This window comes from Halictus rubicundus, chromosome 15 (assembly GCF_050948215.1).
Source record: "Halictus rubicundus isolate RS-2024b chromosome 15, iyHalRubi1_principal, whole genome shotgun sequence".
Classification (NCBI taxonomy): Eukaryota; Metazoa; Arthropoda; class Insecta; order Hymenoptera; family Halictidae; genus Halictus; species Halictus rubicundus.
This window is the reverse complement of record NC_135163.1, coordinates 577,418-591,270: the sequence shown is the minus strand read 5'-3', so window position 1 is coordinate 591,270 and position 13,853 is coordinate 577,418. Positions and strand designations below refer to the sequence as shown.

Genomic DNA, 13,853 nt, shown 5'->3' with positions numbered 1-13,853 from the left:
AATATAACATAACAATAAAAGTCAAAGAAATGCGGTGTCGACTTCGTGTTTTAGTTGTTAATGATTAAAAATCTCATTAGTCCATCAGTAGCACAGAGTATTCGTTCACAGATATACGTCTGCACGTTTTTCAAGGAGTAAATTCTACTAAACTTGTTATGCTATAAATATAACATTGGAATTGAATTTTCAATCCGAATTACATTGCGATTAGTTTCAATTTTATAGAATTTGACGAAACGTGGATGTTTTTATTTTGCAGGAATCGTGATAGCAATGAATAATCCAGTGTCACCGAGCATGCGCAGCAAACAGAAAGGCCGATAGTGCGACAATGATGACTATCGCAGAAGAGACCTGTTGATGACGTTATGGGGTGGATGTATTTTGCCAGTATTTTGCTCCTCTCCTTATGTGGTGAGTTTTTCTCGAGCAATCTGCGACTATCTGGTACATCGTTGTCGTAAACTGTGAACAACATTTATATTTTTCTAATATGTATACTCCATCATTAAAGTTTAGTTACATTTTCGCGAAAAAGAGAACTAAAAGTTATCGCTACACGTTTCGCATCGCCAATTCAGCTTGAACACCGATTTATTTGACGCTTCCGCTTCGAGGAGTAATCGAAAGTATTTAATTGTTTGTTTCTGAGTACTTAAGCGCTTTTCAGATACATTTTTTATTTTTTTATTTTTTTTTCTTTAACGCTTTGTTAGCGTCAAGAGCCTAGTACGTATACACGAAGACGTGTTCGCTCTGAAACTGTTTAATTAAATCAAGACAGTCTCGAAGTAGTTAAAGTTTTCTCTCCTGGGACCAATTAGGTCGCGCTAAGAGCACATTATAAAAAAGTTCAGATATGGAATGGCTATTAAAAACTGCGGTAACATTTAACATTAACGGTGATTAATTGAATGATATCATTTAAGTGATACTTTTGCTACAAAACTTATTCGCGCTTTAGGCGAAATATAAAATTTGCCGGCACTGTAGAATACAACTTAATAATACATAGAACGATAAATTAAGTACTTCCGAAAAACAATATTTTAAGATTATCCATCATAAATAATTTACAATAATATTAGTATGTATATTTTACTGAGGGAACTTGGAATTTTATGAACAATTCTAACGATTAATGAAATAATAGTTTCAATGGAGAGTTATAACATATACTAAATTTGTTTTTCTTTCTTGCGATTTCTGCCAAGCTGGTACGATAAAATTAATGTTTTTGTGTGACCATCAACAGGTGTACATTAAAGGTGCTGCGAAAATTTCAGTGACATGTGCAATGTTTCGGGTGAAATTAATTTCATATCTTTAACACTGCAAAATAGTTTTTTACATTTCTTAGTGATTATGCATGCTAACGAACTGGCACTGAAAGATTTAAAATCCGGTAAATTTATTCAAAGATTTTATCTCGCGAATATACGATAAAGTAATCACGCGATCTGTCCTGAAAATACTAGTTATAAATACAGACGGTATACAGAAAATGTATCCTGAATAAATTTACCAGAAATAAATCAACTGCGTTGGCAGAGATGACAAAGCACGAACCCACCCATAAAATCAACCTAAAATAGTGTATATACTTCAACTAAAAATATGACGAATTATAAGTTACCAATTAAAATCCGTTGTCGTATGGTTAATCAAGTGTATACACGTTTACTGCAGATCTTATTCCCTAGTAGCATTTATGGTTGGCATTTTGTTGGGCCTTCGTTGCGGTATTAGTTGGTAAACTGTTAGAAATGTCGCCCTTTTTGCGGTTCGGCCAACGATCATGTCCAACGTAAGGCCGACGCGACGTTACTAAAATACGGACGGCCAACCGGGCCCGCTAACATATTATTTTGATCTTTTCTTTTACGGTTATTTCTACAGTATATCCTAAATAATATATAAACATTGTATCTCCACGGTAAAAATTGAAAAAAAAAGTTTCATACACACGTTGGACTTAAACCCGGGCCGCTTGCGTAGGAATCTAATACGCTACCACCGAACTTACAGAGCTGTCTTGAGAATAGATGGTACGATTTTTTACGTCAAAAATGTTATATCAAAATATCTAAAAACGAAGGTCCATTCTGAAGAAACCCAAAAGGGTTACGTTGTACTACATGAGCACTACTCGTATCTTCCCCTTGGAGAATGAAAAAATTAAAGAAATAAATAAACGAAGGTGCAGCACACAATAAAATTTTAGCGGGCCAACCATTGCGGGACAGTAACAAATTGAGAGTGTATATCCATAAATAAAAAAACAAAAAAATCAATTTGAAATATAATAACTAACAAATTTTTAGTTGTAGCAACGTTTACAACGCCTGTAAAATGATGTTTAAATGTTAGCAGATTTTCGTTGGGCCAATGTAGTATTATCGTCGTAAATTTCACGTTAATTAGCCGACTATAATAACTGTAGGCCCAACGTTGAATATTTGTTGACAAATTCGACAAAATGACAAATCATTTTTCGTCGTAGGCCCAATTTGTAGGCAAAACCACTAACCATATCCCAACTAACTCCCAACCGTTGACCACCGGTGGCCAACCGTAAATGCTACTAGGGTTATGTACCTACACACCTACTACCATAACCCTAGTGTCACGAAATATCATGTGACCGAAAGCCACAAAGTTTATTATAACTGGGGTAGAAGATTTTGGCTACTCAAGGTCGTTGCAGATGTAATTATATAATTTATATGTTAAATTCTTCGCTAGATTTCCATAAGGTAAAAGCCTGCGAAAATACTATGCAAAGTAACAAAAGTACTTTGCAAAACGTCGGGGTTACAGGATCCTTCGGAAAATTCAAAATTACGTATACATACAAACAGATTTAAACATTTTCGACAATATGACGTTCTAGAATCAGTCAAATGAAAACCTGAAACCTGCATTTTAACTTCGTAATTTATTGAATACAGAATATACGTAACGATATTACTTTTCTATATACGGGCTCTCCCAGAAATGTTGTACTTCCTTAAAAGGGCTGATTCCTGAGGTCATTTGAAGCAACTTTTTCCTTTGCGAAAATGTTCTTCGCGGTTTCGTTAAGGAGTTATTAACGAAAAACGTGGACCCATCAGAGCGCGGCTATAGAGGACGGATTTCGGTTAGGCCCGTTAGGCCAATGCCAACGCCAATATCCGCTGTAGCCGCGCTCTGATTGGTCTGTGTTTTTCGTTAATAACTCCTTAACACGTTGAATGCCACGCCAGTTTTACACGGTTTGCCCGTGGCGCCACGATGAATTTTCCATTATACGATACATATAATGCTGAAACATTACCTACAACAAATAAATTACAGTGTGTAGCCATGTTTAATACGTTAGTTGCCACGGGTATTACCGGTGACCCCCGTGGCGCTGGAGTGCGGTTTTTATTGATAAATATTGACATTTGTCCAAATTATGTATTTCTAAAAATCTGGGCGCGCCGGTCACCGGTGGCCCCCACGGCGCCACCGCCAAGTTGAGTGCCGGTCATCGGTGACCCCCATGGCATTCAACGTGGTAAAGAGGCCGCGGAGAACATTTTCGTAAAGGAAAACGTTGCTTCAAATGAGGAATCAGCCCTTTCAAGGAAGGACAACATTTTTCGAGACACCCTGTAGTCTCCATTACGTTCGGTGCTTCAAAAATGCATTAACGCCTTAAGAAAAAAGTTCTTCGCTCCCTGGTCAGACCTGACAGCTGTATGGAAGGAGTGATAATATCGTTTAATAAATTCTTAGTCGATTTGTACACTTACTGTAGCGACAGAGATGCATCACCATACTGAACTTTCACCTGTTGATGAACTTTGAAGGGTTTCACCCATTCGCTACTCGAACAATGAATGGCTAAACACTGTTTCCGTTTGGCGCATGTTTCGAGACAAGCCTCCTTTTCATTGCTGCGTCATGGTATTGCGTCTCTGCATTGAATTACCGTGGGTTACTATTCCAATCCATTAATATTACTGTTGCCAACTTACAGGAACAACGAGCAGTGTTCTGAATTTCGATTGCACTTTCAAGGTTTCCATTTGACGTCTAGCGTTGACGCATTGTTGACTGAAGCGATAGCAATTGACGATGCTCGTTCGAATGTTATTAGCGGGAGATGCCTTTGGTAGGGAAGAATGAGGTAATTAATATTATTAAACATATAAATCAAAATATTCATACGAAATAGTTTTTTGTATTTATAGTATATGTACGTGTAAATCAATTTAAACTGTTTCAACTATACAGAATACTCGATTCTTCCTAACAAGCCCAAATTCATGAGTTATCGAACTCCACGAAGCTAGAGTTAGGGCCCCACGGACTTGTGACAGAAAAATGCTGATGGGTCTACTCCTATACTTCGTCTGTGATTGTATTATACTACGTATAACGATAGGCGACGATTCAAATTGTACATTCTGACAATAACAGTTCGGACAAATGGAGTTCCCCTATAATTTGTTCGTACAACGAAGGTTCCACTTCAGATCTTGTAACCTATCCTATGCTGAAGAGCTGATCGCATAGACAAAAGTAGAGATGACCACCCGGGCTTCATGGGCCATATCCATACGTTTTTTCCTGTGAGAATGTCAGCTTTCTCAAGCCACGCGGAAGAGGGAGATGGGGGTAGACTCGTTGGTTAGCTGAAGGGACGTTGAGAAGCCAAGATCATCAGGCCCCAGAGTGTATGCGTGGCAGCGTCTAATAATAATTTGACCGATGTCCATTGCTTTTTCACGCTGCTTTGGACATATAAGTGGCGGGATTGCCGTTGCCACAAGGTGGTGGCGGGGTGGGGGCTCATGGACAGCCGCAGGCTGGTTCGCAGAGCACCCCGGGCCCCGGCGGTGGCACAGCTGGCAGCGGCGCGAGCAGCACCCTCGGCGCTGCTGGCGGCGGTGCTTCTGGCTCTGGCACCGGCATCGCCAGTGGAACCGGTGGGGTTGGTCTCGGCGTTACCGGGGGCACTACCGGCGGTGGAGCTGGTGGCGGTGCCGCCGGTGGCGGTGGACCTAACAATGTTACAGGTTATTCCACAGGGTCGAATCGTCGGGGCCGAGGGTGGCGCAACTGGCACCGCGGCGACCCCACCCTCATGAAAGGCCTCTGGAAGTCGAAGGGACCCCTAGGTAAACCAACCGTTCCTTATTCTTATCTTTAGACAGCGGATTCTCATGCATTTATGACGAAAATGAGTAGGTGTAATTTCAAACTGTTACATTATTTTCAACTTATTGAACATGTTATGAAAGCAAATCAATTTCTTCTTCACTCCAGTTCGTTGCAGTTCAGGTAGAAAATGTTTATTTTGCATAAAGATCCGCTGTCTTCTTATCTAGCTACGTTACTTACCGTCGCCAGTCTCCATAACCGTAAAGGCTAGGTGAGCGCATTGCAGACATTTTATTGCTAACCGTATCCAGCGAACAGAAACAGTGTCCCGAAAATGAGGGGTGTGGCGTGATACGTCTTTGGAATCAGTTTCATATAAGCCATCGACACGACCTGTGAATTTTTTCCCTCCTTTTTATCCCTTTCACTTTAGCTCAAATTTTTATGTCAGACTTGAATCAGTGCAAATTTTTACGTTGAGTTGACAATTAGATTTTAAGGTATCACGGATCAAAATTCAGGCGTGGGGAACATCTTTCCCGCTGTCGCTGCACTACTCCCATCATTACTCTCTGGAGGTTCCCCTACTCGTAGATACATATAAACATGCGCTTTACGTCAGTCCGAACGTTAAGCGTGAACGTGTAAGTAACTGGCTGCGCTGGGACATTCAGTATCAGTGCCGTCAGATCAAGACTTGTCTCCCACTCTACCTTACCCCTTCTACGACGCTATTCCTCCACTCCTCGAGCGTTCCATCTCTGTCGTGCATGTGTCACAATGTCATGTGACTAATCCGATAATAACAGAGAGAGAGAGAGAGAGACTGTCTTCCCCTCAATTTCTCCGGTCTGGCGACACTGCCTAGTATACAGGGTGTCCCAAAAATATCGGGAAACTTTGAAAAGGGTGGTTCCTGGGGACATTTGAAGTAACTTTGAAGACCACAGGCGAGACCTTATAACAAATCCTTCGAAGGCCAAATGGCAACTCGCCATCGACCAATTTCCTTTAAAAACACGTTGGCGCTAACAGGTACGGGTGTCCGTTCATTCTTGCGCACGACGTCTCTAATTGGCTGTACTCCAACTTTACGCGACCACTGCTGAAAGCGATGCTGAAGAGGGATTCATAAATTAGAATGAGACAATCGATGGTGTACGGACTGGGTTTAAGAGTGGGAGTTAAAGACTCCCACTCATAGCTGGGTGTGCAAAACGGTTATGGACTATGGTGATGGGAAGTATCGAGAAGGTATAGCGAAGTCTTGCAACTGATATGGGATCTAGTTGGTTTTGATAAGGATATAGAGAGCCTGTGTGCTGCGCGGAGATTATAACTTGGCTACGGGTCAGATTTATATCTACATAGTTGCTAGACCATGGGCTTTACGCATTTATGGCCAAAATTGGAGCAAAAACTAGGAGTTTCGCGAGTTCTGAGCACGCTGTGGAAGATTTATGTAAAGTTAACGTGCGAATTACACGTTTCAATAATATAAAGAGATACCAAAATGGATTTAACTAAATAAATATTTGACTAAAAACGAGAGTAACAAAGTATATAATAGAAGTTATGTACTGACTCTGTTGACTGATTTTCAGGTTCTGTTCTTTTTCACTATCTGTTTTGGTAACTGTCAGAAAAATGAGACTCTCCTTTCTCCCTCTCTATCGCACTCCCCTAGTACAGCTAGTCAAATTGTCATCTGCTCACAGCACGAATAATCGTCGATATTTCCAGCAAGTGTTACAAGATAAAATCGAGGCAATACGGTTTTCAGTGAACCTTAAGATCAGTCCAACCAAAGATTTCCTCTACAAGTTTTTATCGGAAGGCTCGCCAATGAGGCGTAAAACCTCTATGTGCGTCGAGAAAAAGTGTTCGACTTCGCTATACTTCTCTCAGTTAGTGCACGTCGTTATGGAAATGACAATGTTGTGGAATGGTATCTGCCTTTTCTGTCCAGTTTGTGGTCGCACTCTCCTAACTTTTAGATCGGTGATCATTTTATACTAAATAAGCTTTCTACGTGTCTCACACACACCCACGGTTCCTCACTTTAACTTTCAAATCATTCAGAGCGTACCGAATTAGAAAAAACGAAACTATCGGCATTTTCTGGAACTTCGCCGTTACTATCAAAAGGACATTGCTGTTGAGACTCTGATCACGACTAAAGATCTCGAGTTTTAGCTTTATCTGTGACTGTAATAAAAATTTAAAACACGCTTTTTCTAGATCCAAGTCAATTATAGAAACACGTATTTTTAAAAAATAACAATTTTTGCCAATGTTTAGACAGGCACATTCATTGGAGGCACACAAATACGGACGAGCACATTAACTGGGGGCACACCAACGTGTTCAAAGTTCAAAACATTTTTAAGATCACATTGTTTGGGACAAAAATCTTTTTTTTTATTTTAATTACAATATTGTGAAATATCATCATTTTTAACTTAAAAAGAAATATTCTAATAAAAGGAAATAGTTTGAGAATCAATATAAATTCTGAACAGAGATGAAATTGAAATCAGATAATTCATTAATTAGTTCATGAATTAACAATTTAGCTTAACGGCTCAATTGGCCAAGTACCCTGCTTTTCACATCCACTGTGGATGAACTTGTAAGATTGTTCGGTACTCAAGGTGCGGATGTATGTAACATCTACTTACGATTTCTAATCGGTGCACCCACGTTATTGGTGAAAGTTAGGTCGCCATTGATGAATCCGTCTATAACATGGTAATTTTCTGTAACCGTCGAGGTTGATAACTACTTCGCCTGGCTGTGTATCAGATATCGCGGCCACGTACCAAACTATTTAATCCGTAAGAACTATGTAGACACAGGGAACATCGTAATCCGAGTAGTTTCTTGTACCTCGTTCCCCTGAGGTAACCAACGAAGTTCTTCTGCAAGTTTGGCGGGTTACGGTTATAATTCATTTGTAGTATCCTAAGCGCGTATAGGTGGTAAATGTGGTTCGCGGAGCTGACGACTTTCGCCATTAACGTCTTCAGATTTACTCGGATCATCAATTCACTCTCGACTTTATTCTAATTTTTCCCATTAGGCTGACTGGAATTCGCTTTTTCACACTCCGTTTATTCAAAACTCAACAGTTATAAATATTATCGCTGTCGCTGTTTCTCCACGCGCGGTTGAATTTTATTGAGCTACATCGTAAATCCGTAGCATTGTTCTCTACTTTTTTTTTTAAATAAATAGAGTTCATGTATCTTCGACAATGTATTCGCTATATATGAGGCCTTTTGAATGTATAAAATTACAATACACAGTTTATCCAGAAGAGATTTTATATGGTAGGTAGTTTACGATTTTGAAAGGTACAAACATTTTGTTTCAAAATTGTTTCTCATGAGAAAGATGGACACAGCAAAATTTTCCAAAGAATAGAGTACCAACACGAATGTCAATACATCATCACTGTTTGATTATAAAATTATTCCTTAACGTCACTCGATTGTACACGTAAATTAAATATTTAACGCATTTTATGCTTCACAATTATGATGCAAGCTCAAAAGCACGTTATTTGTTCGTCTATCGAGCAAGGTAAAATTACGCTTTGAACGGATTGTTGATCGTCAATATAAAGTTATGTTTGAAAGTTTCGAGTTAACAGTGTTAAATTGCATGCGCTGCTTCAGTGAAGTATTTGCCGTAAATGTGTTAGCCTGCTTCGAAAATTATATTTTGGCAGGAAATGCTCGTTACGTTTACTCCACAGTTATTGGCAATCACTTATTACATACTCGTTAACCCTTAAGTTGAGCCTTCAAAATGTGCTTGAAAAATGCAATCATTCTATGAAATAGTAAACAGAAATATAGTAAGCTATTAATATTTCATCTAAATCCACAAATCATTACATCGTTGATAGTTACATATTAAATAAAAATTACACATTAAATAAATTAAATTATTAGCATAAATGTGAATGGGACCGCATCAGCCCTAATAGTTCACTTAAGGGTTAATCGCAGCGTTACGACCTTTAGTTTGCGATAATCTCGAATATTTCCCGCAGCTATCGTCCGAAACTTTTACGTTCCTTATTCCGGCTTGGCTTATCATCGTAAGCAATTTCCCGACATGTCGCGAACGAAACTTTTCAGGTTTATGAACTTACTTTAGAAGCAGCAGCCAGAAAGTCTTATATTGCGAGACGGACTCGTAAACCATCTCTGCGAATAGTTCAATTTCTTGGAAAGCCGTTCTGTATGGTATTGTCGTACGTGTCAATCTTGGATGGAATAGTAAATCACGGATTTTTCGCGCGTGCAGAGACAATAGGGCTATCATGAAGACCCGATCTTTGCAATTTTTGCCGAGGATGCCACGGTTAGGCGATTACTCGGCTCGATTCGTTTTTTCGCGTCCAGTACGCGACGATTTCCCCGTAAATCGAAGATAATAGACTGAGCGACGTGAAAAATTCATGAAACGGACGATCAGTACGCGCCTTTTCGCTCACGCCCTTCGTATTCAGATTTCGGATTTAACTTTCAGATCCTAGGTAAATCATGATCTTGGGCTGTGCCCGCGTTCGGTGACGAATACGTCGGCATCTGTCTGGACTGCTGCAAATAAAATGTGTGCCTGTATGTAGAAGAGTATAAATGTTTCATACTCATTCCAGGCATAAGATATATAAGGTCGTTACACAGGAGATATCCGATTTTACGGTGCCTGTAGTGTACAGGGTTTTTATGAAATAAAAATACTACTATGACTCTGGGTTTATCACTGTATTGTAAAGATCGTAATCTCTTTTTTGAAATTCGATTTTCCATTCTTTTGTTCAAATAGCTTATCTTTAAATAGAATTGATTTCAGTACGGAATTTAATTTGTCAAGTTCAGCCTTCGTTTCTTTGATTTGGATAAATTATCGTGACTTCAGTACCAGTTGACATATAATTTATACTTGTCCTAGGTAAAAGTTGACGACAAGAGATATTCAAAGATACAGATTACAATTTCGCGAAAGACGAACAAGAACGACCAGAACATTTTGTTTCTATTGTAGTTGAATTGAATAGCTTGTGAGTCGTAGGCAAACTGTGTTGATTAAATTATGATTGCTTCAAGTTGTTGTTACAAATGGGACATTTTGTGTGTAATAACCTAATATTAGACCTACTCCTTTGACATTAGCGTGTCGTAGAATAAATGCGTTTTATGACGCATAATTTTATAGAACTAACAAAGTAGAGTATTATTTAATAGCGACTCGATATTTTATAAACCATCAACTTTTTTCCTGTTACTGTGTTTTGCCTGTAATCTGGAGATACAATGGTGGTCAACAGAATATTTTCTTCTAATTTCTCTGTTCAAGGTTACCTCAAGGTTACTTGAGAATATACTAGGTCATTGGAATCTTGAGATCGTACAATGTCATACATTCAAAAATTCATAGTGCTGTTTAGAGAAGTGAAAACGATTGAGTTTTTCTCGAATTAAAGTTTTTGTTAAATTGTAGTTGAGTGGCTGAAACTATTTAATACTATGCGCATTACCATGCCTAGAAATTGGTCTAAGTACGCAAAAGTTTAAGAAATATGTTCAATTTCATAATCCCCGGCACACGTCGGAACCATCAAAAACATCTGACACAGTGCTAAATATAATTTTTCAAACATCCCGAAAACCAACAACGCGTAAAACCAACAAAGCAAAAATTCCATTTCACGTTTCACTCGCCGGAACCATTAGCGCAGAAATGAAAATTAGCTTCGAATTCGTGATTCCTCTAACGCGGCTCTAAACACGCGAATCTGCATGAAGTTTTGCAGTCTAGTTACCACCGGACGACTTCACTTTTCCATCGCGGTGCATACGTTTCACCACCGACGATGAACTTAAACGTCTCGTACTAGAGAAAGCTTTCTCTTGACCACCTGGCTCTCTATTCGATCAATAGACCCTGCATACTTTCCTTCGGCACGATAACGATATCTCGGCATGCGATGCACGTGTCCACGATCCTCGCAGTCACGTCAACCTCGTGTTTAATACGGACGATCATCGATGATCTCCTGGATGCCCAGACTCTTTAGGCAACGCGGAGGCGTACATCTTCCTGGCGTTGCTGATCGGTTTCGTGACCGTGGTGGTCGGCTGTTGGCTGTCAGACAACTGTTGGTCCCCAGAACCAGAGGGGGTGGTCACCCTCGCATAGCCTAGTGCAGACTTCCGTTCGTCCAGGCGATAACAACTAGTAGGCGGGCCCTCCACCGGAAGTATACCGGACATCGTCCACACGGAAGATGGCAACGACGCCGGGAATCAGCGACCGTTGCTTGACATCAACGACAACCACACGCTTCCGATCATCTGACAGCGCGCGAAATTCTGCGCGGCGAACACGTTTCGCCGCGCATGCTAGACCAGTGCTGTTCAGCAAGCCTCGTGGGCGGCAGTGTTACCAGACCGAGGAATTTCTGGGACAAATAGTGGGGGAAATGCTAAAGTCAGAACCTGAGTGACGTCACCAAGCTATTGCGTAGTCCAGGCCTGGGCAAATGGTGGCGCACGACAGTGCGGCCAGATAGGAGAAATTGATGGGAATAGACTTACTCTCTTTCCTTCTGTCATTACCGCATTAGTCGTGTGACATTGCGATACGTACGCGACGAAGACGAAACGTGTCACGTGACCGGTCCGTTACGGATACTCACCGGCGTAGAAGTAAGATAGAGTGGGAGAAAAGTCTTGGTCTGGTAACACTGCATGCGAGTTCTCTTCCCACTCCTGAGACCCCCTACCATGCTCCTATGGAGAGTGGAAAGAGTTTCTTTTGTTTCCAGGGGAGATACAAACATGATAGAGTAATATGACGTGGCCAGCAGTAGAGAAACCAGGAAACTGGTAGTGAGTGTCGTGAAGTGACGGCGGGGAAAAATTGCCCAGGCCTGGTACAGTCTTACGCTGGGTTTACATTAGTCCACTTGCTTCGAGACATCCAGTGATGAATAGTGGGAGAAACGCTATAGTCAGATCTTGAGTGACATCACGAAACTATAGTGTAGTCGATCCCACCCAAATGAGACGGTGACGCCGCCATTCGTGCCGAGGGTGGGGAAGGGAAGTATCGTTAGGTTAGATGCGTGGTCAAGCAATACTACTAGCTAGATCAACTAGCCTAGCCTAACGTTGTGGTACGTTTCTTTCCTTACCCGTCAATGGTACGGATCGTGACGTCTCTAGGTACCCCCACTATTGATACGTTGGTCGGGCAATTCTCGAGCCGTGACGTTATGTGTTCCTTCGGAGGGAATTTTTGTGGCACAGTTGCGTGCTAGTCGTTTGAATGATAGTAAAGTGGGAAAAGAGTTGTCATTGTTATCGTCTCCGGCCAATAACAACAATGCGTAATAGACACAACGATGCCTGAAAAGGCGTGGTTTGTTGTCCGCTGATGTGATTATGCCCGGAATAGTAAAAGTACGCTGCCCATTTGGGCGATAGCTGAACAGCAGTGTGCTAGACTGTCATAGAACGCGCGATGACAGCGGTAGGTGGGCAGCAGACAGGGGTGCTAAAGGCCACCCAAGCGTGGAACCAATTGTTCATCGAAATATCGACATATCCGGTCGACGGGACGGGATCATGGCCCCGATCCCATCGCGAAGAGATCGCCGATCTCGACGTATGTAGTACCATACAGAGATCCTAAGTTGCTAAACATCTGCAAACTGATCAGCACAGAGGTAAAGATTTAGAGTCCACACGGTTGCTCAGCGTTATCAGGTCGAGAGATCCAAGAGATGAATGGTAGTGGGGTAGCTATAGTCAGAAGCTGACTGACGTCACGAATCTATGATGGCGGAATCTATCCCAACGAGACGGGGCGATGACGTCGTGATTCTTGCTGAGCGTCGGAAAGGATAGCATCGTTAGGTTGGGTTAGGTACGTGGCCAAGCGATACTATTAACTAGATAACCTTACCTAGCCTAACCTAGGTACGGTTTTTCCTCCCCCGCCTACAGAACGGATCGTGACTTCACTAGGCACCCACACTACTGTCCCGTTGGTGGGACAATTCTCGGAACGTGACGTCTGCGATCCCAATGAGGGATGTTTTGCGGCAACGCTGATGCTGCTAATTCTACCTAATCCTTTCCAGGAAACCTCATCTACTAGATTGTTCATAATAATGCATTAATATGATTTGGAGGTGCTCGGCAACTTACGATCTCTGCACAGTAGTGCTCGCTTAAATTTGCAAAGTGTGGCATCCGGAAATGAAATTCTTGCGTCACAGGGTAACGTTTCTCTTCCAGGAATTGACACGAGTACAGAGACAAAACAAGAGAATAGATATACGGTAGTACTCGGTGAAATTTACATCAGTTTGGGGGCCAGCAATTATGGGAATATTCTGGTTTCCGAGGCCGATTTTGCACGACCTTTTAGGAATTTTTTTCGGAAAAACGATTGAACCTTTTGCATTGGGATTTTGCTCGTATATTTATTGGTATTTGAAATACATGTGTGATTTTTCAAAGTAAGAATATTCGAATTCCACTTTTTAAACTTTTCATATTTAGTAGTTACAGAAGGTAATCTAGTTGACTGCACCAGCCAATATAGCGAGCAAAAGCTAGATACACTTTTCGAAAGAATGTCGTGAACGTAAAAAATAGTACAACAAAGATAATTTGAAATTCAGTCAT

The 13,853-nt window shown here is 41.0% G+C and overlaps 1 protein-coding gene and 1 long non-coding RNA gene across 2 annotated transcripts; one reads left to right on the top strand and one right to left on the bottom strand.

The window, feature by feature from the left end:
- Position 1: 1 nt before the first annotated feature.
- LOC143361864 (uncharacterized) lies at positions 2-3,923 on the bottom strand. Its single transcript, XR_013083538.1, has 2 exons — positions 3,786-3,923; positions 2-468 (listed from the first exon to the last, which is right to left on the bottom strand). It is a non-coding gene; the product is annotated as an uncharacterized LOC143361864 (long non-coding RNA).
- On the top strand, positions 1,257-11,771 carry LOC143361863 (uncharacterized). The gene is made up of 3 exons (XM_076801565.1): positions 1,257-1,309; positions 4,785-5,156; positions 11,225-11,771. Exons 1-3 carry the CDS (start codon positions 1,294-1,296, stop codon positions 11,353-11,355), a joined length of 519 nt encoding a protein of 172 aa, XP_076657680.1. The 5' UTR covers positions 1,257-1,293; the 3' UTR covers positions 11,356-11,771.
- The last annotated feature ends 2,082 nt before the right edge of the window (positions 11,772-13,853 follow it).

Bases quoted from the DNA above. Each gene is read 5' to 3' on its own strand.
- LOC143361863 (XM_076801565.1), top strand. The intron at 5,157-11,224 runs GTAAACCAACCG...CTGGATGCCCAG, and splicing joins GAAGTCGAAGGGACCCCTAG to ACTCTTTAGGCAACGCGGAG.